The sequence below is a fragment of the Tachypleus tridentatus genome, chromosome 8, assembly GCF_004210375.1.
Source record: "Tachypleus tridentatus isolate NWPU-2018 chromosome 8, ASM421037v1, whole genome shotgun sequence".
Taxonomy (NCBI): Eukaryota; Metazoa; Arthropoda; class Merostomata; order Xiphosura; family Limulidae; genus Tachypleus; species Tachypleus tridentatus.
In genome coordinates this window covers 13,906,565-13,933,413 of record NC_134832.1, presented here as the reverse complement: position 1 = coordinate 13,933,413, position 26,849 = coordinate 13,906,565, and the positions used below count along the sequence as shown (strand labels likewise).

Here is a 26,849-nt window from a genome sequence, read left to right as displayed (position 1 = left end):
TGTTAAACAAATTACTGATATGCCACTAAACTTGATAAATTGTAAGTTAACACTTACAGTGACCCCTAGTTTCATGTTGTTTGGACCAGTTGTAATCTGCCAATGATAAAGTTATTTCTAAAGAATTCTAGTCTCGTGAAATGTGTTATTTATAAAGCTACTGTCGCCATAACGTATTGTGGGAAATGTCAGTGATCCAAAGAAACTAGGCTAAAGAGACATTCATCCAACTCCATCAGCATCCCTGGTAAATATGAACTAAAATAATTATTTTATTCTGAGTGCTCTAGTTGTCCTGACTATAGCGGTATTTTTATGCTCCTTTTCGCGAATCTTTATTTATTTACACCGAGTACCAATACCCACTGTTAATTGGACAGAACATCATGTTTTATATAAAGTCAACACAGTATTTACTCACATAGAAATCGATGTCATTATTAAGAAAGACTGAAAAGGAAATCAAGAAAACTAAAATGTTCAGTCATCAAACTTAAGGCAGAAAAAAGAAGGGCCTGTGAATATGGTTTTTCTTGCAGTTTTACTTCACATTAACTGATCCTAAATTAACTTTTTTTATTTTGTGGTTAAGATAATTTCAGTGTTCATATAGCGTCCTGGGATGTAATATCATTTGAGGTTACAAAACTCGTAGGAAATAAAAAAAACCAAAGATACAAAACTATAACTTCTAGCACGAAACAACTAAAATGGTTAAATTTAAGCTTTGATTCACCCTAAAATTAAATTATATTTCTTCATGACAATAAACTCGCTTGAAGCAAAAATGTATCTCAGAATGGCTGGTATGGGTATTAACACTTTTACTAATAAAGCGGAAAACAACGTTTCGACCTTCCTAGGTCATCACCAACCGTTCTGAGATACAATTAAATTATATGTTCCATTTCATTGTGATTAGATTCAAGAGCAACTATATACTGATAACTTTGGAACACAAACGGTTTACATCCATTTAAAAATCCATTTATGCATATGACCATAAAAGGATAAATAATATACACATAATTGAGCTTCAAGTACATATTAAACTTAAAATTAAGTTAATCATATAAAATCTTATGTGAATAAGTATTGCCTCAGCGTTAGTAGTACAAGTAGACGTACTAACATATCTTTCTTCACATTAGAATAATACGATGGTTCAAAAATCAATTTTTTTTCCCTGTAAACTTACCGCGCATCGTTACACATACACATTGAATTCATAATTTCCTGTCCATACTAATTACAATTGTACTGACATGATAGAATGGCTGTTAGTTATCGATCATGCATTACTGCAATATCCAGTAAAAACTTTTTTGGTTCGTTATGCTTAGCAAAATCGATGAATGTTAAATCTTATTTTATTTCCTGTATTTATTGGTATATATTCTGACATAAAAAAGGTTATACTACAATGTCGTTAGATAGTTAAAATTATTAAAACGTATTATACTCAACAGAAACGGTGTTGAAGTTTATAACAAAAAAAAGTTAAAAATATGTAGCATATGACGAGAAGCACAACAAATTTTAAATTACCAGTCAAAGACGCACATAATTTAATCACTTGTGAATTTTATTCTGTAACTGGAAAGGCAGGTAAATATAGAACAATAAGGAACAAATTCTGATATAAAAAAGGTCATCATAAAAAATTAATTTAACCAGCTATAAGTCAAAAATAAAATTCAACACTATTTTTAGGACAGTACCTACACCTTTTTTTAGTTGAATCTAATATTAGGTATCACTAAGTCAAGCCAGACGCAAGTTACCGTCTTTAAGATTTGTTTTTATGCACAAAAAGCTATCTGTACTATGCCTACTACTGATTTCGAAACGCAGTTTCTAGCAGTACAAGTCCAAAGACACAGCTGTGCCAATGGAGTGCGTGGCATTTTAGAAAACTCCATTAAATACCCTGTTAACTTTAAAATATGCATACTGTATGCGCAATTATGTTTTTAGAAGGTATTTAAATAAATAATTTCATGAAACCTGAGGGACCAATTACTCCACCCGGGTCATCATTTTTAACTATCTTGATCCATACCTGCACATTCTCAAATAAACGTCTTCGTTCTTAGGTTACATAGTTAAATTAGAGCATGATGGTACATAAAACAAAATACGCGGCTTACCTAACTAATGAATGGATATTTGTTGTAGCATTCTTATCAATGTTAGAAGTGTAGCTACCACTTTTGGTCGACAATTTTGATTTCATTCCTTTAAGTCGCACCTTTTTTTTTCACATCTAGGGTGTTTTTGATTAGATAGCAAGATTTTCAAATTTTCCCACCATACAATTTAATAAGATAAAAACAGTTACGACAAAGTACTGAAGAAGTAAAATAATAAATTCATGAAACGTATTCGGGAAAAACAAAAGATAAGAAAAAAATGCGGTTTTTTGAAGCAAATTGTTAAGAAACCTTTATGTATGAAATATATTATTATAGAGTTAGGTTTTCTTTAAAAGTTCCTAAAACGATTGTTTCCTTTACTATGAATTTTAAAATCAAAATACTATTATAGTAACAAATGTCAGGGCGACTGTATTTATGGAAACAAATACATTGACCTGACAAACTGTTTATTTAACGAGTACATATTTTAAATATGAGATAACATTAGTTTAAAAACTTTATACAAGATAATACACGATTTAACGCCCAAAGAAAGTTGCTTCCAGAATATTCTTTTGCATAGGAATTATATTCACTGAAAACACAATATCAAAACAACTAATCATTTAATCCATGTTCGTTTCAGTACATTCAACACACAGAAATAGAACCAACGCACCATTTACAAGGTTTCTTAATTATCGATACATTATTTGCCACAGTATAATTTTTCAAAATAATAAAACACAGGAACAAGTCAATTCTTCAACAACAAGTGAGGTTCATGTTAGGTTTACTCTCAATTTGCTAATAAAACTCAGTTTCATTTACCAACTGGAGTTTTTTTTTTAGCAAATATATTTATGTTTTTAATGATATAACCCTAGACTGATTCTTTCACATTCAAAAGGAGAACAATTAACAATAGCCTGTCAAGCTTGAAAAAGTTTCCACTAATTGTTTTTTAAAAAATCACACTTTGTAAATTTCAATTTCTACATAAAACATCAAATTTTATGTAACGTTTCCTAATATCTTACAGTTCAGCATTACTTAGAAGGGAACAATAAATTATTATAGTTTGCTTATTTGTAAACAAAAATATTCAGCTATAAACTACAAAATGTATTTTTAAATTTTAAGTCTCCAACCTTTCAAATCAAATACAGCATAAAGAGTGTGAAAATAGGTATTAAGTACTATGATGTTTTTTCACAATGCTAAATTTAAAAACAGATACCTTAAATGATATAAATTTAAATAATAAACGTTGTAAAAAACATTTTAGAACATAAATAAGGTAAATATATTGTAAAACACTAGATAAGAGAAACATGCCAATAACTCTTTACCAAATAATGCAAGGCTTCATAGATTAAAGAATTCTATCAGAATAACACTAATATTTATTACTGTTCCTTAGGTACTTGAAGAGTTGTCTGAGAAATCTTCTTTGAGACAGTGGAGATCTCCTCATCAGAGCTCTCATCGTCACTATTTTGTCTTGGTGAAAGACAACACCCCTTGGATAGGTAATTATTTAACTTACCACAAGAAGCAAGAACGAGACCTAAGTATGGTGGGGATGGTCGTAGTGGATTTGAGATATACTCAGGATGGAACTGAACACCAACAAAATAAGGATGACCTAGAAAATAATCAAATGGAGACATTTCAAGCTAGCTCAAAAGCAGAGGGATTTATCGTAGATCTTGCTCACCATTAACATTGAAACCTGTTAAATAACAAGCATCAATGTTACTGATTTATTGAAAAGAATCCACAAATACTAATACTTCTTTCTCAGGTTAGTTACATTATGTGCTTCCACATCATCATTTTAAGAAAAAAAAAAAGTAATTTTAATTCTGTCCTATTTTCCATCCAATTTCCTCTTTCTTTAATATTCACAAATGACAAATACAGAAATTCAAATAAACAATACTGCATGATGAGAAATATATTCTCAGTTTACCTGGCACTTCTTTGGAAATTAAACATGTGCATGACAATCTCAGACTAATTTTAAGTTAAAAAAAAAGCTTTAATTATCAAACTTAAGTCTTTGTATTTACATATACACTTGGAAAAAAATGTAAATAACTTGACAATATTTGAACATTCATATATACATATATTAAAAAGTGAACCCAATGCAACAGAAAGTGTTTTGTTTTTTCATGAGGGAGCTTTAGAAATACTTCCCTTCTATTCATTACTCTATGAGAAGAGTTGTGAATGGTTTCCGACCACCTGATATAAAACTATTCATTATTCTAAATTTTCTTTAGTTAGAAACAGTACATGAAATAAAAGTGAACATGCCTGACTTGTATTAGAATATTTTTAGCAGTATTCCAAATATTGAACAATTGCTAGACAGAAATAAGATGACTATGTTAATTTTGAGCTGGTTAACAATAAAATTGGAAAGTTTAAAAAAAAAGATGAAGCACTTGGGCCAGATATTTTTTTCCAAAGGTTTTGAAGGAAATTAAAGAGCCACTTTCTACTTTTTTTTTTGTCAGTTCTTGAATAGTGGGCAGGTACTAGAGGAATGGAAGTCAACTAATATAACTCCCCTTTTCTTGGTAATTATAAACACATTATTCTAACATCAGTTGTGTGAAAAGTTTGGAAAAGTATGAAAAAAGATGCTTTGCAACATCATTGTTACAAAGTTTAGAATTTTATTGGATAGACAATATGGTTTCATTAAAAAAAAAATCTTGCCATACAAATCTTTTAACGTTCTTTGAAAATGTAAATGCTTATGTAGATGAGAGTAAGAGTGCAGATTTAGTGAATCTGGATTTTAAGAAAGCATTTGACAAGTTGCAACATAAAAGGCTTGTTAAAAAAATTCTCTATTGTTGCAGGGGATAAGTTAACTAATTGGATAGAAAAGTGGCATGATTGAAGAAAGCAGAGAGTTCTTGATGACAAGAAACCCACTTGAAACAAAAATGTATCTCAGAATGGCTGGTATGGGTATTAACATTTTTATCAAAAAGGAGAAAACATTTCAACCTTCCTAGGTCACCTTCAGGTTAAGAAAAAGAGAGTTTCAATGTGACCGTTACCAGTCATGTCTTAGGGACGAGAGTATAAATGGGTACCTGATTGTAGGGGACGTTGCAGATGGATGTTAAGTTATTAATTAGTATAGGTATAAAAGTGTTACTTTGTACTGGTTTAATTTTGGTTTTAGTTGCTGTATAAGTAGAGCTTATTTGATTTTGCTTTTATTTTATATTTGTTTCCCTACTTAATATTTGGGTGTTTTCTGTGGTTATGTTGTGTTTCTTTGTTATGCAATGTTAAAAAACATGGTGTTTTTTTGTGTTCTTTGAATCTAGTTTCCATTTTTCTGCTTGTTTCTGCAATACAGAAGTCAGGACAGTTGTTGCATTGTAGTTTATAAATTATGTTGGTGTTGTGTTTGTCAGTGTTGTTTTTACATGGTATGGATATTAGTTTTGTACATAGTTTTTGAATAAATTTGGTGTTTACTGGAATGTTGTATTTTTTTTATAAAGATTTTACAAATGTTGGTTAATTTTTCGCTGATGTTGGGAATATATGGTATGCAGCAGTATAAGGTTTTGGTAGTTTGTTGTATCTTGGCACACGAAATAAAAACTAACATATTAAGAAACCAAATAACATAGCCACAAAACTATGCCCACCCGATAAAATTAACAATAAAATCAACCAAATAAAACAACACTTCATCAACATCAACAAATTTCCTAAAAAAAACTGAAGAAAAAATTATAGACACATACTTATACCAACAACAATAAATCCCAAGATCAGTATCTTAAGCTATCCAAAAACACTCCACTGTTGGTAGTGGTAGGACAAACAAGATTTTAGGTTGTATCTACAGAAATATTCAACACAAGTCTAAATGAGGTTATAATTTCACTGTACAGATTGCTAGTTAGGTCACATTTGAAGAAATGTGTTCAGTCTTGAGAGCTTCTTTATCTTATGAGGAACACTGAATTGTTGGAAAGGATTCAGATAAAACTTGAAAAATTTCAACCTCTTCCCATATGACAATCCTAGGCATCACTCTAGTAAACCTTTTTCAGATTTCCCTAACTCTGATTAAGGTGTTTCAAATTGTAAAGAGAATTGAGTCTCAATGCATTATCTCTTTTCATATGTAACAGTGAAAACAGTAGGACAAAAAGACACAAAATATAACTTTTGGCAGAGTTGGAGCAATCTTTAGCTAAGACAGTTTTGTTTCTCTAACATGACATTTGATCTTTGGATGTTGTGGAGGCAGCAAATTTTAGTGAGTTTATAAAAAAGCTTAATAAAAAAATAAAGTGACTTTTTTTTATTATATTGAGGTGCATGGAAATAAGGTAATCAACTTTTGAAAATTATGCTAAAAATCAAAGTTTCCAATTAATAGAATATTTTCTAAAAGAAATTAGTAGTTTGCAGTAACATGATTTACATTCAGGTGGCAAAAATAATCAGGGATGCACTTGACCACAATGACAATAGTATACTGAATGTTGAATGTACATAAGGTGAAAAACAATCCTTTAACAACATTCTAAAAAATACAAATTATTCACTTTATGATTTAACCTAATTATTATAAATTACTGTAATTTATTATTTTTACTGTCACATACATAGAGTGAAATTCTTTTTTACCCAAACTATGCTCGTAACAAAGCAGTGATTCTGGTTTACCAAGATATCCAAATAGTCAATTCAGTCACTTGAATATAATGGGCATATGAGTGGCCATGCACATCTCTATGTGCACAGATGGAATAAAAGTATACATGTCATGACCTTTTACAAAGTGCTATTCATCATGGTATTATGTATTTATTGTTAAACTATTAATTTTACCATATGTTACTAAGTTAACAACTATTTATAGTTAACAAGTATCAGAAAAACAATGTAGATATGAATTTCAGATATGAAAATATGGTATACAAAAATATCTTAATTTGTCAGATAAACATCACCTTGCATTCAGATTTTGAGTCAGACTGATGTCAGTTTAAAGACACATTTTGAGTATAAAAACCTTTGAAGTTCAAACTTTTCAGGTATAACAAATCTGTATATTTTACTAAATGCTTGCCACATTTGGTAGAGATATACTTTGTAAATTTGAAATTACTGTCAACATTTTCTCCCCAATACAGGGTTAGCTGAGCCCATGACATAGGGATAAACTAGTATTGATATGCAACTAAATAATGACAAGCAACTGCATGTACAATAAATATATTTTATAATTTTATAAGCCATCAACCATTATACAAATAGCCATATTGTAATTTGCTTCACAAAAATCATTATTTTGTTTAAACTAACAACTTACCGATAGATCACAAAATAAATAGAACATTCATTGCAATCTTCTACAAACAAACATCAAATTTTAATTATTATGACACTACTATGCATCTCTGTTTTGGAGCACTAACTTAACATGACTGTAGTTTAAACACTGATGTTCTCTTGATTGTAATAGTTTATACACAGGACCCCAATGTGAAGATTATCACTAGAAAAATTATTGTAAACTGGTACACACTGCAAAAGAAGATTTTTGTGGTAATTAATTATAATCATGCTTCCTGTTCTGATCAACCTCTACTTCACACTTGTGGATTCATGTTCAGCTATCCAATCTTATAATAAATATGCATTTTCTTTTGATACAAGAAATAGCTACTTTAACTTAAAAAGCCGATACATAAATTACCATAAATTATCTCATTGTGGAGATAAATCTACATGAAAAATCATTTACCAATAAGTTTTCAATATAATGCTTTTACAACATACAAAAGTAATGTACAAACCACCTATTTAAATGAACTTTGCCAAATCAAAAAAGCGATGGATATTGATACATTTTATCAATAATTATTTGTTAAATTTATCCATAAATGTTGTAGCAAAACCATAATTTTGTGCGAGTTTAGCTAATGGCAGTGTAATACTTTGCAGAAATGTAATGATTTACATGGAAAAAAGAATAATCTAGGTTACATTAAATTGTTGAATGTGCAACTAAGAACTAAATTTGCACACCAGAGATTGGCTTTCCATCTTTACCTTGTAGCTCCATAATTTCCATTCTCTCTCCATTTAGATCTTGACCAACGAATTTCATTCCCGATGCTTCTAAATCCGGCACAAAAGCAGGGTTCACTTCATAACGATGACGGTGTCTCTCATCAATGTATTGTTCATCTTTATATAACCGGTCTATGCAACAAAATCATGAAAAACCTTTTAGAAATTACGATCTCTTGAATAACTCTTCAGTTCTTAAAAACTCAGTTACTGATTAAATAAACAAGATATTTTTCCCTTTAATCATTTGGAGGGTAATATTACCACTCAATGAGTCCCCAGCAGCTATTAAGGTTCTGTGTCATCACATAAGCCAAGACAAAGATAATGTTATAGTCTGGAAGGGAAAAGAACAAGGAATTTGAGACTGAATTTATGAGTTTTAAAAATGTAAGTTTCTTACTACCATGATTCTTAACGAAAATAAAATTATCAAAATGTTCAAATAAGACATTATTTTATGAAGTACTTTAAAAGTAATGCTGTTATAAATTAAAATTTATTTTTAAGAAACATTTTAAAGTTACACAAATCATATGTTTAAACTTAATATGATTTAGCACAGTTGAAGATTTTTTAAAATATATAATTACCACGTTGCGAAGACCTGTAATCTAATATTACTCTTTTGTTTCTTTCTAAATTCAATGCACTGTCTGTTACTGCAATTACAATCAGTTTTAACTCAAGCAACAAAGGTATCTGAAATGTACAAATTCAGTGTACTACTTCTATTAAAAGTTAGTAACGTACTAAAGCTTATACGATACAGAAGAAACTCAATACAAAGACATGATGAAAAACATGTTTCTTTCCCTTCTTTTTATTTCAAATTACTAAATATATTGGGGTTAAATATCTTTTAAGTGTGTTAAAAAAGTTTTATAATTGTATTGTTACACAAGTCTACAAGATATTTTACTCAAAAGAAACAAAACTTTGTGTCAAGAGCACAAAAACTAAATATATAACAAACCTGTAATTTATAGTTGTGGGATTACACATTAGCCATTTCCAGTCAGGTTGTCTCATTTTTAATTATAGTTGAAATGTGATTTCAAAATTTCTTTTATTGGGGTTGTGAAAATCATAAATTTCACAACTTAGGAGGCACAACCTTCTATTATATGTAGTTTGTATTTATATGAAAGGTAATAAATCAACTTATTTCACTTTCTTCTTAACTCTTTCCAGACATGTCATTGCATTTGTAGACTTGTATTCAAAATTTTATTGAAGTACTATTTTATGAATTTATCTCCCTAAGTTTCATATCAAAATGTAGATTATAATTCAAATTTTCATGTTATATATTTAATTTCTTTATTTAAAAGTAAATATTAAAAGAAAACATCTAAATATAGACTTTAGTGACTCGTATGGTACACTGAATGCAGCACTGATTCATATTATATGTTTGGAATGTCAAATGAAGTCTATAATTTTGTATGAATTAAAAACGTAAATTATCAACATTTACAAGCTAGAATATAAAATAGAAATTGTTCATCTTTTCTATTTCTTGAGCAATCATTATATTTAGTAAAACAAACACAGTGGCTCCAATTCCCCTCTTTCCATTTTTAAAAACAGTCCCTACTTCTATATAAAACATGTGGATAACCAACTGGAAGCTCAGAATGCCTTTTTGGTGATTTTTTTCCAACCATTTTCAAATATAATGGCTTTCTTTTGAGACAAACTTTTAAGCTGGTTAATTGGGGTTTTAATCTCTTAATAATTTTGTAATTTTTTAGATTCAAATACAGATTAGTTATGAAATTTGATAAATTATAATGGAATTCTATGGTATAAATGAAATTATTAATGATTGTTTGGTTACTTGTTTGTGTACATAAAACCTAAAAAAGAAGTTTTGTTTCAGATTCTCTACATGCTCAATTTCTCTAGTCTTAGCAAGCAGCAACAAGTACAAAGGTAACAACCAGAAGAGATAATTGTGTTTTATCTGTTTATTTACTGTTCTTTGTCCTAAGAAAAATAAGTTTAAGAACCAGTTTGTAAATAATCTATATACATATACAATTTATAATTGAAACGTAACCATATTTTACCAAATACTGGCCCACATACTAGCTATACATATACAATTTATAATAATTGAAATGTAACCATATTTTACCAAGTACTTGTCCACTAAACACAGCCAAGATAAGCCAATTTGTAAAAAAAGTTACTTTTATATTATTGGATAGAGTAACATGAGTGCACGTGCACAATGCCATTGTAATTTCTGTACTGTTACCCAACCACGACTGAAAGGTCAATGTTATAAAATTAATAAATATATACAAGTGTATAATGGTATGCAATTTAACCTATTTAGTCTAAACATCTGCTTTTGTTTTATTATCTGTAGTAATTCAAAAACAAAACAGGCATAATTTATATTGTTTCCCTAATTTTATATGGTGGTTATGAAATCAGTCAAATAGACTGAACCCATACAGAGATTTGGTAAGGAAAACAACAAAACAGTTTTTTCTTAAGAAGCGTTTGATAAAAATATTCAAACATAATAAGAATTTAGCATGTGAATTTGAAAACTACTTTGCTTGTTGGATGGGCAACATACAAAAATAAAAAAAAAGGCATGAGAAAAACATTATTTAACAAACCTTAAGACTTAATAATAAAATAATCTGATATTTAGCCATGAAAACAATGCAATGTTTGCTGATAATCTGCCAAATTTTGTGAACATGTGCCTCCTAATTCAAAAGTAATAGAATGAAAACTACAGCAAGTATAAAATGGTAATGAGGTTGGTCTCAAGAACCAACCCTGTACTGAAAGAGTTAAGTTGAAATGTAGTAGCAAATTGAAACTTACACAATATACTGTTTTCACTCTTAAAAACTGTCTGACGTTTACCAAGACGCATGGTTCCTCCCATATGACCTGGATTGTGTTCTGGCATGTCAATAACCTAATTAATAAATACCACTGATGGAAAATATGTCTCAAAAACAACAAACTTTTTGAGAACATTGTTTTACTAGTATGATATTTAATACAATAAATGCAGCAGGTAAATAATACTCATTAAGGTGATTTTCATGTTCAGTACAAAAATATTTTTTTATCAGAGTTTTCGCAATTTATATGCACAACCTTTAGAACTTCATAAATTATCCATTTTTTACAGTATTTATATTTTTCTCTATCATATCAATAACTATTATCATGAAAATACAATAAAATAAAATGTTTAAAATTAAGAAATACAAATATGTATACTCCTTTTAACTATTCATGATAAAATTTTAAAATATCCTTTTTTTGATTACACTGTGTAACACAATTTGTACTTTTTCTTGTTCGTGGGCAGAAAGTGTTATTTCCCAATTGTTTATGTCTAAAATGAATGGAAAAGACCCACTTTTCTCTTCAATCTTTGCTTTTGTGACCTGGGAGCATATAACAAAAACATGATGGGAGACTATATTTGGGGGCTGATACATGAAAGTGATTTAAATTACAATCACAAATCTCGAAAAACTACTCACTTCTAAACATTTTTGTATAACTTTAGTATAAATACATGTAAATCTTGATTCATATTTTGTTTTATTCAGACCTTATGTAAATGAAAATGTGCAAGTTTGCCATTTTTACATAGAAAATAGGTTAATTTCTAAATTTCATTATCCAGGTCACAAAAGCACTTTTACATCATAAGCAATTAAGAAATAACACATACTATACAGGAACAAAATTTGTGTTACATAGAGTTATTTCTTTTGTAATTTCAGGCTTTTACCTTTGTAATTTAGATATATTTAATGTTTTCCTTTCTTTTTGGTTCTTTACAAAATAATCCAATGGGTGTCTTCAGAGCATATTACAGTAGTTTTGGTAAATATTGAAGCCTTCAGAAAATGTTTTTTTTTTAGTTGCTCAGTAAATTTAACTTCAAAAACCAAAGTGAAGTTTGAATTATATTAAAAAATTAAATCCTTTAAATATAATTTTTAAACAATAAATAATACAATTGACTAAAATAAAAAGGTAAAATCTAAATACAACTTAACTGTCTCTACACTAAATGCTAGCAAAAGCAAAACCAACAAACAATGCTTTGACTGTTTGACATACTTAGTAATAAATAGTGTGCCAGTTTTAATTAAAAAATTTGGAAATTATAGTTTAAAATGAGCTTTATTGGTTGTAAACATGTCAATCAAATAAATACATGTTTGAATTAACATGCCCAAATAAAGAGGTGGGCACAGCTATTATTAACAAGTGATTTTTTTAATGATGACCAGTTGACCTGATGAAATTTGAGCTAAAAAATGGACAGAAAGTGCTACAAAAGTAGATCCAGTCTTGGTACAAATGTACCCTGTTCATCAAATAATACTGAACTAACACAGACAAAACTTTAAGATTTGAAGCTGTTCATGCATCAAGTGACAACAAAACTGAGGTTTAAGTAATTTTATTTAAAGGTTTATTTTTAAATGAAATTTAAAACTACAGGGTGTTCGAAAAGTCACTGCGCAGTTTTATAACAGCATTCATTCAGTCTATTTCAAGCCAGCAACTGATAGCTGTGTTTAGAAACAAAATAAGAAGAATCCAAGCCTGTATTGATACCAATGGGGATCACTTTCAACATTGTTTATAACTGTCATTCATATTTACCTCCTGTATTCTATATTGAAACATGTCTGTTAATAAATATACAAGTGCACAGTGACTTTCTGAACACCCTGTATATAATATATAACTGAAATATTCTGCAGATAATAATGCTAGTTTCATCAGAATATGTTAGTAGTAAAGTTACTTAATTAAATTTTGAATGTAACTCAGTAAAACCCTCTCACTTGCAAGGAAAGGAGCTTAATGATATTGTTACATGTCACAGGTCAAAAGTCATGTTTCATTTATTGACTCATTCAAAATTTTATTTAATCACTATTTTATGAATTTATGTCATGTTATTTTCATATTGTACATTATTTAGTTTCTTAATTTATAAGGAAATATTAAAAAAAAATATATACCTAAACACTGATTTTTGTACAAATTAGGAACTCAAATTGCTGATATTCGACAGCTAGAAAATAAAAACCTCTAATCTTTTCTATATGCTTACCTACTTTGATTTCTTTGGTAACAGTTCTTTTGATATACTTAATTATATATATGATATGAATATCCGTTCAAAAGTTCAATGTCCCACAAGTGATTTTCCCAGTCATTCTTAAAAATAACAGCAACATTTCTTTCTTTCAAGACAAGCCTTTGTGCTGATAAGTTGAGGCTTTAGCCTGTTATAAATTTTTTCTTCTCCCCTACATACAGCTCTTGTACTAAACTTAATATATTATAATGGATTCCTATGGTATTGACATGGTGATTTATTATTTTTTGATTATTCAAATGTTTATATAAAACCTGAAATATTTCATTTCACATTCTCCATGTGCAAAACGTTTTAAGGCTTAGCAATCTTTGACAAACAATAACCAGAAAATATAACTGTTTGCTTTACTTTTTTATTTACTGTTCTGGATTTTAAGAAAAATAAGTTTAAAATCTTATTCCTAAATAGTAAGGTACATATATATATACACACACACACACACACAAACACACACATACATATATAACATATTATAATTGAAATGTGATTCTATTTTAATAAACACTAGTACACAGCTAAGACAATTCACTTTGTAAAGACTAAAGGTTAATTTTATATTCTTAGATATAGTAATATGACTGCATGGGGGTTACATCACAATAACTACTATCTTAGCTACCAATGGCTGAAAGATTAATACAATAAAAATAATAAACATACATAAATCTATAATATTTGGATGTTTAAGCTATTTAAACATTTGTGCTTGAGTTATACTTTGAAGTCATTTTAGAGAGAAAATAGCATGATTTACATTTCATGACATGTACAGAGATTCCAATTTGATAGTTTTTTCCTCAAAAAACATTTGATAATTACTTGGAAGGTAGATTTCAAATATGAAATTTGAAAATTTTCTTATGCAAAGAGGTATATTTAATCTTAAAATGAAAATTACTCTACATGTTGCCAAGTCACCATTCTGAAAGAAAAAAAATTAGAATATTTTAATACTCAATTTAAAACCTGACATTTTGTGTATGAAAGCCTTGTAATATTTACTAATATCCTGCAAAATTTTATATACATATGCACATATTATCAAAAACCATAGTATAATTATTCTCATGGATACCTTCGTGGTTGCGAGCTGGATGGATTCTACCCAACTACTTGTAATTAAACAGTTTAAAATCCATACAAATTATTCAGGTTTCAAATAGCCTTACAAGTTCATATATATTTATATATAACATAAAAAATAAGATAAACTATAAATCTGAGCCACACTTATTTTTCTTCTTTCTGGATAACATAACGTTAAAAACACAACTACTAAACAACATGTTTTAAAGCAATCTTATTTTGAATAGAAATTTCCACTGAGAGTTATAGGATTAACTGATTATTTTTATCTTTATTTCAAATGTGTGGTAGAGATTAGGTAATAGCCTACCACAGGGTAAGGAGTGTCAGGATCAACCTCAGTTGAGTTAGCATTTTTCCAGCAAAGTGTATTTCGAGCAAACTCTATCACAGCACACTGAAGACCAAGACACACACCTGAGAATTACACATAAAAAAGTGTGCATAAGCCATGAAAAAAAACACTTAAAATCCACTCTTTAAAAAGGTCACATAATTGTTAATTTAGCTTGAACTGTAGTACTAACTTTATATAAAATTTGTAATGACATTATTAACAAATTGTAAAATAAGAAAATTATATACCATACCTTGAGTTTTAACTCAAATACTATAAGTCTGTCCTAAAAAGTGTCAACAAACACACAAATTAGTTGTTTGTCTGTTCCAGAACGGACAATCATAAAAAGCAGTAGTTGAAGTCTCATTAAAAGATGAATCTAAACAGTTATTACATTAACACTGCTATCATTTTTACAACTTTAAAATAGGAAAATTGCCTTTAAAATGGATAAAATTTTACAAACCCAAATGTTTTTTCTTCATATACTTACACATACAGCATATTGTAATTTGACTATACCTAAGAAAGTCTTTTTGTTCTTTATATATTTACAGATACAGCACATTGTAATTTGACTATACCTAAGAAAGGTTTTTTGTTCTTTCTTGCCCATTCAATTGCAGTTATTTTCCCCTCAATTCCCCGATTTCCAAATCCTCCTGGTACCAACAAACCACTAGAAAAAAAAAATACTATCTTGTACCATGTATACATAATGAAGAAAAGACAGTCAAAGTAAAATTAGAACAGAAATTACAAAAGAGAAAGGGTGAAATTTAGCTATTACCTAAGTGTTAAAAGGTGGTATCTGTATAAAAAAAACAACAAAAAAACACATATGATGTTTTGGACTTTAACTTGATATTTAAGATATAAGCAATTAATTCTACTGTTATTAACTTTTTCTTATAAACTTACACAAGTTAATAATCACGTACTTTAGGTCTTGTATGATTGTGTATGTATAAACCAAAGTATTATTTCACACTTACATATTATGTACTGTCAGCAAACGTAGGTCATGTGAACGAGGGGATTATTTGTAATTTTTTGATAATGGTACCCTAATTTGAAAACAGTGATTTATTTGAACAATTTTGGCAAAAACAAATTCCACATGAACATGAAATAAACTAAAAAATTTTTTTTTCAAATTCAACAAAAAGATGTCATTTATTTTAAGTATGTTTGCTTGTGTTTGAAAACTGGTTTCACAAAAATAAAAAAATAAATTTTTAACACCTACACTTTTACGATACATTTGATTGTTCCTATACGTTTACTGCACTTGTCCATAATTCAACTGTTATTTTGCTTGACTTACTAAGCCTGTAAGTAAACTGAGTATTAATCGAGAGTTGAGTCAGTTGGTGATTTGGATCTAATATCTACTGAAATCATAACTTAAAGAAAAACACATCTAATGGTCTCATATCTTTACCAATCTTTATGATCACAAGTTTAAAAAAATTACTGAAAATAACTAAGTCAGTGTTCAATGTTTTAAACTATATCTGAGATCAAATTGTATACAGCACTTATCATTAAAAACACTTCTCTAACTCTTGATTAACAACTTCCAGTAATTATATTTAGTTATTTTACTGTAAAGATGTACAATGAGCCATCTGCATCATTCACTGAATTGACCAAACTTTGAATTTTAGTATTATATTTGGTGAATATAATACTTAAAGTTGAACTGTGTATCAAGCCCAATATTTAAAAGCTTTTACAGTTTCATACTTACTCATAACTTTGTATGTAATAAATCTGATACTTTGGGTCAGTCATGTTTGTAAGTAACAAGTGTAACACTTAATCAGAATCAACTAAAGTTTATATGTAAAGAACATTATACTTACTCAGACTTGCACAGGTGCTGCCAAGCCTCATGAAATTGTACTGGATTTTCATCCCTTCTTTGAAATTCTAAATCAGCAGCTTCAATGTACTATAAAACAAATAAAATAGCTCAATCAAGTGTTACTATGATTAGCATATCTTTGAATAATTTTATAAATCCCTCCCCTCTTCCACTAACTAGTGTCATGGAACTACTCATTGAAGTGAAAACATTCTTAATTAATCCTTCCAAAACATTAAAGAATCCTTTGAGAACTTTACTTGGTCACTGTCAAATTTTCAATAGTAAATATAATTAATACTAAGAAAGCTGGATCCTGTTTCAACAGAAAATTCTAAATATGACTAGTTAAGAATGTTTCACTACTTCATGGAATCATAAAACTCTCTTTAGCATCCAAAGTTAACCTTATATACAATAATAATATGGATTTTTTAAATAAAAACTAACAAAATTATCTTTCACACAATTTTTCTTAATTTTCAGAACTAATGTTTGGTTTGATACTCCTTCAATCATAACTCATGTTATTTCATATGATGCACTGACATAAAAGTCTTGATGGTACTTTCATTACTGTTTAACCAAGCTACATAGTAGTGAGGCATAATGCATGAAAAGTTTCATGCTACTCTTACCTTAATGTTTAACTTATAGTTGCATGCTAGTGAAGCATGCTGAAGTGCTTTGGTTACTGAAGCATAGGAATCTTCAAGTTGAGTGTACTTGCCAACAAGTGCTATGGTTACCTCTTTCACTAAATGATCAAACCTGTCTACTAAATCCTGCCACTTAGACAGGAACCTCCGAGGTCGCTTGGAAGGGAGATTCAGTTGTAACCTTTCAATGAAGAGCTCTGTGATCCCCTGATCATGCATAAGCAATGGAACATGGTAGATTGATGGAACATCATGCATACATATTACCTGGTAAAGTAAGTATGAGGAATTAAGTTTTCTTAATCACCTTATTATATCACTGTAAAATTCAAAAAATGAAATATCTGATACAAGCAAAAGTACTTTTCCTCACAAGAAAAGTTTATCAATTTAAGTTATTTTGGATTTTAAAAATGTTAACTGCATTGCACTGTTGGTTTTATAAAGAGCCAAAGCTCTGAGCTACTTATACTGCCCACTGTAAACGTTGGGCATTTCAGTCATGCTAAGTGCCATTCAACGACAACATATGATAAATCTATACTTTTATTCTTTAAGTCATGCCTAGACAAATATTTTCAAATCTAGCAGTCAGCTCCAAAATTCAGGAGCCAGATGTGCTTAATTTCATAACTGTTTGTACCAGAAGATGAATATTTATGTTCAAAGCAATGAGTGCATGCTAATGATCGCATGATATTAACGATCACTTGACAGTATACTGCCCACCTGAGTCTAAATATGTGCACTGATCAGTTGAAAAATAAAATGGCTCAAAATTAATAATGTTCTGAAAAAACAAAAAAGTGCTGAACCTGCCATTAAAATCTTGGAAAGAAACTTAGATTTAGGACTCAAAGAACAATATAGTTCCAAACTTCCAGGAGTCTAGAAGTGCACTAGATTCCAGTTCTATTTAGCACAACTGTAAGCATAAATAAAATGGGAGAAAATACCAGGTACAATGATAAAAGTTTAGTATCAACATTATTCTGTTCACCCATCATTTCATAAGCAAATGTTGAGGTTTGCCTGTGTATGCAACTTTTCAAACAGGAGACAGACACCATAGTTTGTAATGTATAAGAGATCAAAATAAAATACTATGATTGTAAACACAATTCTAAATAGCAAAAGAGAAAATAGGTTATAGACCTTGTAAAAATTTAAACACAAGAAATTCAAGAGCTTTCCAAACCTTTAAAATAACAGTAAGATTTCAATAAATTAAGATGATTGGGATATTAATGGATAGTACAATACTAATTTTGAATGCACCAACAGCATGACTAGTAATAATATACAACAGTAAATGATAACCTGAAGGTAAAAAATATAAACTACATCTATTCACTTCTTTACTTTAAAACAAAGCTGTACAATGTGCTGTGTTGTTTGTTGCTGCACAAGATATTCCTCAATTAACCCTTTCACTATGGGCTCAGTATAAAATACACAAGCTTGTCCATATATTTGTATGTTAAGTATTTGCACTATAAATTTTGATACAGCATATGTATCTTCACAAAATTTGATAGCCGTTTAGTAAAGATTACAATGGAATATCTTTACTAAAGATTTGTTTATAAAAATAAGAATTTTAGTACTCATCTAAGTGATTTCATGTTATGATTTTAAAAAAATCTTCATCCTCAAAATCTCAAATACTTGCATAACCTCTAGAATCTCCTAAATACATTTGAAATATTTGTTCTCAGTAAGACTTTATATTGTAAGTTATTTTTTAATTTCTAACTATGTAGGGGTCTGTTACTTGGCTAACCTGTAACCATCGTGTATTTTGTAATATATAGTCACATTTCAATTATTATACATTATATATGTATATAGATTATTGTTATTTAGAAAGAAATGATTAAACATATTTTTCTTTAAATATAGAACAACAGATGAAAACCACTCTGAGGACATTCTAAGCTGTTGCTTGGTTATTCACCTGCAATATATTAAAATAAGTGTATATAAGGAAACATTTCCAAAAATTTAAAGTTAAAAGGACCACTGTATTTGATTCAGTACCTAAGCTGCATCTCAGCAAAATAAAAATATATGAGGTTCTTTTATATTCTAGCTTGATAATATTAGTAGTTTGAGTTCTTAATTTGTACAAAACTACAGGCTTAGTATTCTGACATCACAAACATCTAACTGTAAACAGTGCTGCATTCAACATACCATGACTGATTAAAATCTATACTTAGATTGTTCTTTTAATATATATTTTTAAATTAAGAAATTAACTGATATATAACATTAAAGTTTGAATTATAATCTACAATTTGATTCTAAACTCTAAACATAGTCATAAAATAGTAGTTCAATAAGATTTTGAATCCAAGTCAATAAACATGATGAAATGACCTTTGACTCTTGACCTAACATGATAGGGTTAATAGATTTATATACCTCACTGTATAATCTCTTTTTATGTTTAGTAGTAAAAATGGATATAGCTGTCTCTCTCATTTATTAAGGTATGTTTATCAGTCATTCAAACTCAAGCTTACTGTTCAGAAGTTATAAGAGCTACGGACTGCTTCTGGGGAAAACAAAATGTGAACTTGGTTATGCACAGTGAAATAAGAGATGACATTTCCAGACCAAGTTAAATTATTTATTGAATTCCCAATATCATTTCTTTGTGTATCAACACATTAACTTTTACAAAATCATTTCTAGCAAAGAAATTCAAAGAGCTAACTTTTATTTTAATTCTATTATACAGTCTACTTTCACATTAGCAGCTGCCAATGATTAATGAAATACCTCAACTTCCATATTACGTAATACTGATCTTTCTTAATCCTGAAAACTGATCAGCACAAAATTATCAATGCATGGATGGTGAGCTGTTTAAAAACTTTGTGTTATTACAAATTTAACATTTAATGTCTTACGGTTATAAAAAAAAGAAAGAAAAAAGTGTACTCAATATTTCTGAGCATTATACAAGCCCCTGATTAATCAATTATTCCAGTTAATAAAATACAAACATTTCTCACATTGGAAATTCATATTCTTTTTCTTTCATACTGTATCTTCAGTAATAAAAAATTACCAAATTGAATTCTATTGAATCTTTTACAATGGGCTATTTAATAACTACACATTGGAACACAAAGAATTAAGAAGCTTTCATGTTTGAAAAATACTTTAAGAATATTTTGATCACTAATATTACCTGGTTGGGTCCAACATGACAAAAATTTGAAATCTTTTCTCTTACTCCATTAGTCACAGGTTGTTCACTTCTACAAACAATCTATTAAGAAATGATAATAGTCAACCTTAAGAACAAAACATTCTAAACAAAATACACAAATTTCTATTACTGTATAAAACACCAAACTCTAAGAATCAGTTGAGCTCCAATATAAACAAATAAAAGGTTGTTTGCATAGCAAATTCATGTTTTAACTAAATCATTTACTATAATCAAGTGTCAAAGGACAAGGCTTGAAATATTAAACTTAATCTGGACATTGTGCTAGACTTCTCAAACCTGCAACACCTACACTGCAGCACCAGTTAAATAATTTTTTTTTCATCTTCTACATTCAATGAATGACACACTAAACAAGCACTAAATGAATAAAATTCATCAAAAAGTAACCTTGGAAAAGGTAAGCATGAGGCTCATACTGCAAGAACAACATACAAGATTTACCCCCACAAAAATTCCTACTGGTCATTATCACTTCTCAGTTCTGCAATGCCACTATTTACTATACATTTATCTGTAACTACAATTTGATGAGGAGAAACTAATATTTTAGCACCAAACTGTTTGTAAACATTAGGTCTAAATGTCAAAGATTAAAATTTGATTACAAACTTTACAAACTATTTGATAAAGGAAATATGATGTAGTGCTAACATGACAGCTTAAGAGGTTATTTTATGACTTATGAACACTAATTTCATTTCCCATATAAAGTATTGCTTGTACTAAGATCACTATATCCATTTTCATTATTCTAACTAAACATTCTTGTAACTGAAAAAAAAAAAAATTCACAGGGTTGAGGTGTATTAATAAAAACTGTCCTATTTTACTGTGGTTGCAATATATAATTGTTTTAAAAATAGATACAAAATGAAAAATTGAATATCCATAATTTGACATATTACTATTAAAATGATTTAATGTAAATAAAAAAAAATTCATTTTTTTCATTTAGTCATTTTTGGATTCCACAAAGTGATTTTACTAATGCAAGTTATAGTTTTACAAATTACGCTCATACAATAAAATTATGTCAACAGTAACTTGCAAAATAGAACCATGATACAAAGTTCAATAAACCTTACCAAGTCAGGGGATAAGCCTAACCCTCGAAGCTCACGAACACTAGCTTGTGTTGGTTTTGTCTTGTGCTCTCCTGTTGACCTTGGCTATAAAAACCCCAATGTTTGCTTTTAACTTTTTTAATAACTAATAGTACATTATTAATAGAATATTTTCATAAAGTGAAATAGTAAGTTTAAATAGTGATAATCTATGCAGTTTTATGGTCAATTTTCATGAAGCATCAGATGATACTTTTAGCATTCTTATGTATTAGATTTAATAGGATCAAAAGGTAAACTATTCACTTTTTTTCTACATTATAGCATTTAAACATTAATTTGTTTGTTGAATTCCATGCATAGTTACTTAAGGGCTATTTGCACTAACCATTCCTAATTACAGAATGAGAAACTAGAGAGAAAGCAGTCAGGTATACACAATCTACCACCAGCTTTTGTACAATTCTTTAGAAATTAATAATAAGATTGACCATTATAGTGTAATGACCCCATAGTTGAAAGGTTGAGCACATTCAGTAATAGTCTTCAATCACAACATACAGATTGCAAGTGACTTAACCACTGGGTTTTCTAACATCAATATGATTTTATCATGGACTAACCTTAAATTTTATTTCTTTGTTGCACTTAAACATACTATAACTAAATGTTTCTTGTTATTGAACAAACCTCTTTAATGAACTTTTAAGACAAATTTTTATTTACATATTCTTAGGATAGAGTCTTTGTAAACATTAATTGTGAGGTCTTGTGTGTGTGCATATAGGTGTAATGTACTTGAAAAATGAAATTATTTTTTTCCTTTTATTCATGAACAATTCATTTACTTGAAACAATTATATGTTTGAAACTTGCTGAAAAGCATTATATTTTCAGGATGTTCACAATTATAATAAAAGCCAATGCATACTCTTTCAGAATTAATGTCACACTGTACATTTCCAACAAGAAATGTTAAAACAATGTTCCTATAATCAATTTAAAGTCTAACTTCAAAATAACAAACCTGAGGGACCAAGCTGACATGAACACAACAGAAATTTTCTCGTTTAACTCGAAACTGAAACTGTCTAAAGGCTTCAACAAAAGCCATGCCCTCAATGTCTCCAATAGTGCCCCCAAGCTGGAAAACAAAAAATAAATCCAGATCACAGTTACAAAAACACTTTCAATTAAATAGCCTTTCTGTAAAAAACAAATAAACAAATTGTATGAATTTCTACAATACACACACACACAAACACTTTCTTCAAAGGTAAGGAAAATATACTATAAATGTAGGTTAATTCTTTTAACCAGCTCTACTGTTCAAAAACAAAATGAAAACATATTTGTTACTTTAAACCTCGACTCTGTATATAGGTTCAACCATTTTGCACAATCATATAACTACTAAAACGATACATACTATAAATTAAATTTACTAAATTTCTATACAAAATTGGTATGCTTTTAGTAGATTAAAAGTGTATTACACACAAAAAAATCCAAAATTTTCAAAGTTTTACAATCAACTTTTTGTAAAAGATGATTTTTTATGCTGATAACAAAAGTATGTTTTGTTTCACAACTTCCTTAGTTTGTTAGCATAGCTTCTAGAACTTCCTAAATGAAAACTGTTTTGGTAGAATTTTATACTCTCTCATTTTCTCTACCCAAACATTAACTGCAGTAAAATGTGAAAAGTATGAAATAAAATTAAAAATACATTGTTTTCTCTAGATTGTAACATATAATTGTTCAACCTAACATCTGTAGGCTCTTAACAGTTATATATCAGCTTTCATTTAATTTTATTGTTCCTTGAATAGTGTCTACTGTAACAAAGAATAATTCAATCCATAAGAGCTTAAACAAATTTTCAAGTTGCATAAACTGATTACAGCCTGCATGCATTTCAGAAGATGAACTTAAGTCCTCTAATATAGTCTAACAAGTTTCTAATTTTGTTTGTTTTAGTCACTTATGTGAAAAAATATATAAACAATATATACATAAAAACTAAGAGATTTATTACTTTAGCCTTTAGGACTTTCATGTTCTGGTGTGCAGTTTAGTAAGACATTTTTTATTACATGTTAGTTATCAAAAAATATTCACACAGCTTTCAAGTAAGCATTTTAGAAAACAACAAAAAAAAAATATCAAGCACAAATACATCATCTATCATCACAAATACACAAATAAGTTCATCTGGTTTTCTAGTTAAATGTATAAATATATTTAAAAACATCCATGACAGCATAAAGCAGCATAAATACCTCAAGCCAAGGTTCTTGCATCTAAATAAATATATTTTTGAGTTTTCTAGGACCACTGTGTATTATGCAAAAAATTGCACTTTACATAATGGTATATAATGTTTTATATGGTGAAAAGGCAGTAATACTTTTATTATTACTCTACCAGTGTCAAAAGTAACTGAATTATTTTAAAATAAAATCAAATGTTTTGACTTCTCTTACTTGATAATTTAAATTTTCACTATTCTTTCTTAAAAGCAAAATTTCTTTCCTTTATGGTTTTATCATAGTTTTTATTAGCAGATGAAAGAAAGTGCTTAATTCTCAATGACAAGAAACCCACTTGAAATAAAAATGCATCTCAAAATGACTGGTATTGGTATTAACATTTTTATTGATAAGCAGAGAACAATGTTTCAACCTTCCTAGGTAATCTTTGTTAACCTGAAGATGACCTAAAAAGGCCAAATCGTTGTTCTCTGCTTCTCAATAAAAGTGTTAATACCCATACCAGCTTTTCTGACATACAAAGTGCTTGACCGTCAAATTCAAGCCTGATCTTATGTTTGAGATATTCCAGTTCCAATTCAGTTTTTTCAACCTTATTTGTCACTTTTCTGAACTTCTCCTTTTTCAAGGTATGTTCTTTGTCTTGCATCTCCAAAGATAAGTATTTCTGTAGTTAAAATTACATTTAGAACATCTCAGCATGTCTGATGTTGCAAATTATGATCTTATTGCATTAACAGTCATGCTCCATTGTTTTCTGAAGTAGCTTCTGTATTTACAGAAAAACCCCTTCAACACCTGGAAAGAAATTTTACAATTTCTCCAAATAATCTGGAAATTTTTCATGTCTTTCTTTTTACAACACACCCAAATGTTTTGGGGTCAGCTACTATGTTTATAAGCCAAGAATCTTTAAAATTATGTTGCTGGCCCAGTTGACAACCATACAGGACAAGCACTATAACCACCTGGTTATACCCAGCCTAACAGCAGATAAAAATATAGAGTACTTTGTCTGTCCTAATCTCTCTCTGAAATTTACAAACTCTTGAATTAGATGATTTCAGGGATTTAATGAGGAATTTTTTGTACTGTCTGAAAATAACATCACAATACCTTTATTCTGCTCTGCTATCACTTACCAGACTTTTTAGACAAAACAAAGAAATATAACAGCACTGGATGGTGTATTTAAGAACATCACTACTAGATTTAAGCAGCTCATGTTTCTTACTAGGATACAAGTTAAGATGGACTTAATTTTCACAATGACCTACATTCAAGCTTAAAGCTGAGTAAGTCTTTATCACTTTAAAACATTAAGGACTTTCCTTGTATCAAAATCAGTATCAATTTTGATAGGTTCCTTTAAAGTCTTACCAAATCAAAGCTTGAGACATGTTGTGGCCCAGTTGCATTTTCTAGTCATTCTGAAGTGATATTTTCCCAACAATTCTTTGACAAGACCAAAAGACACAGGCAGTTATAAAAAGCAACATAGCTTATCAACAGTGAATTTGTTAAAAAATGATCCAACTGTTTTAGTAATTGAAGAAAAGACTGCTTTGAGGATGAAGAGATGGGAATAATCAGTTTCATAAACACTGTCATATGACTAGGTTGTGGGTTTTTATGCACACCCACTGCACAGATGAGCTAGCAAATTTAAAAAACATTGGTGTTCTCCAGCCATCAGTTTTCTCTTTTCTGTCAAAATATCTGCTTTGACTGCTAAAACAAAACAGCAACTCTGACTTATGTAGTTTTGAATATACTCTTATTTATTATAAATATGTCCAATGGCAATTTCAGGTAGGATTATAGATATTTCTTCAAAGACAAAGGAAATAGAAAGGGTATGTCAATACTGATTGAACAAATACAGTGATATTTCAGTAAAACAAAAAGAGATTGAAATTTTATATTTTGTCAGGATCTGTAAAATATGTTTATACTCTTTAACCAGAAGCCCTTATAACAGAAAAGATGAAATATATCAATGAGATATCACATCACCACCGTATTACAAGACTTGGATGTACTGTTTGAGAATTTAATTTCTTTAAAAAAGTAGTTTATTTAAATTTTTAATGTAACTGACTTGCACACTTTGACCCATCTATATCCACAAGATTAAGAAATTGATGTACAAATCATTTTTACTCCCTTTCCCATTTAGCATTCAACAATATTTACTAATCACTGTTTAGTTTTGACATTATACCAGTAAAACTAAAACCCCAGTTATCAGATGTTTTTGTAAGTGGTACTGTAACTATCTTTTCTGACTGATAAAATACATTTGTTAACACTGAAAGAATTAATCCTAACCCAGACTAGAATTGCAACTTATATATTTTTAAGATTTATTTGTAAATTGTACAAGTATAAATCACACAATTATCTGATAATTTAAGTAATCTTAAATTTTCCAAAGTTAAGCTTGTAATGCATCACTGAACTCTTACTTACAATAAAATGTGAAATCAAAACATCACTCATATGTTATTTAATGAAAAATGTTAAGAGTCATAGTTTGTTTAAATGTCATCTTGTAAACTTTCAGCACAGTTGGCAACATTGTTCTTTAATTAACGATACATTATCATAGCACACTTTTTCATTCAAACTTCACTGCAGCTTAAACAACACTCTTAACAACCATTATTACATTGTTTTTAAACATGTAAGTACCATATTCATTGTTATAAAATGGAGTACTCTTTAACAAGTATGCTTCTCACATGTCAGTAATGCATAAAAGCAGTAATTTGATATGCAAAAATGTGAAAAATGTATAGAACTCCAAGTTGTTACCCTGAAACTGCAGTAAACTTCTTATCATGTTACTGAAAACA

General features: G+C 29.0%; 1 protein-coding gene across 9 annotated transcripts in view; it reads right to left on the bottom strand.

Moving 5' to 3' along the window:
• Positions 1 to 2,747: 2,747 nt before the first annotated feature.
• LOC143258558 (CTP synthase 1-like) overlaps positions 2,748 to 26,849 on the bottom strand; it is a 48,598-nt gene continuing 24,496 nt past the window's right edge. For all 9 annotated transcript variants that reach the window (XM_076517693.1, XM_076517697.1, XM_076517690.1 and 6 more), the window contains 10 exons: positions 22,746 to 22,862; positions 21,740 to 21,823; positions 20,610 to 20,690; positions 17,387 to 17,674; positions 16,747 to 16,835; positions 15,463 to 15,557; positions 14,849 to 14,955; positions 11,127 to 11,223; positions 8,253 to 8,405; positions 2,748 to 3,786 (listed from right to left, as the gene is read on the bottom strand). In XM_076517693.1, the coding sequence (XP_076373808.1) occupies positions 3,548 to 3,786; positions 8,253 to 8,405; positions 11,127 to 11,223; positions 14,849 to 14,955; positions 15,463 to 15,557; positions 16,747 to 16,835; positions 17,387 to 17,674; positions 20,610 to 20,690; positions 21,740 to 21,823; positions 22,746 to 22,862 (1,350 nt within the window). In that variant the 3' untranslated portion in view covers positions 2,748 to 3,547. The remainder of the gene's footprint in view (positions 3,787 to 8,252; positions 8,406 to 11,126; positions 11,224 to 14,848; positions 14,956 to 15,462; positions 15,558 to 16,746; positions 16,836 to 17,386; positions 17,675 to 20,609; positions 20,691 to 21,739; positions 21,824 to 22,745; positions 22,863 to 26,849) is intronic.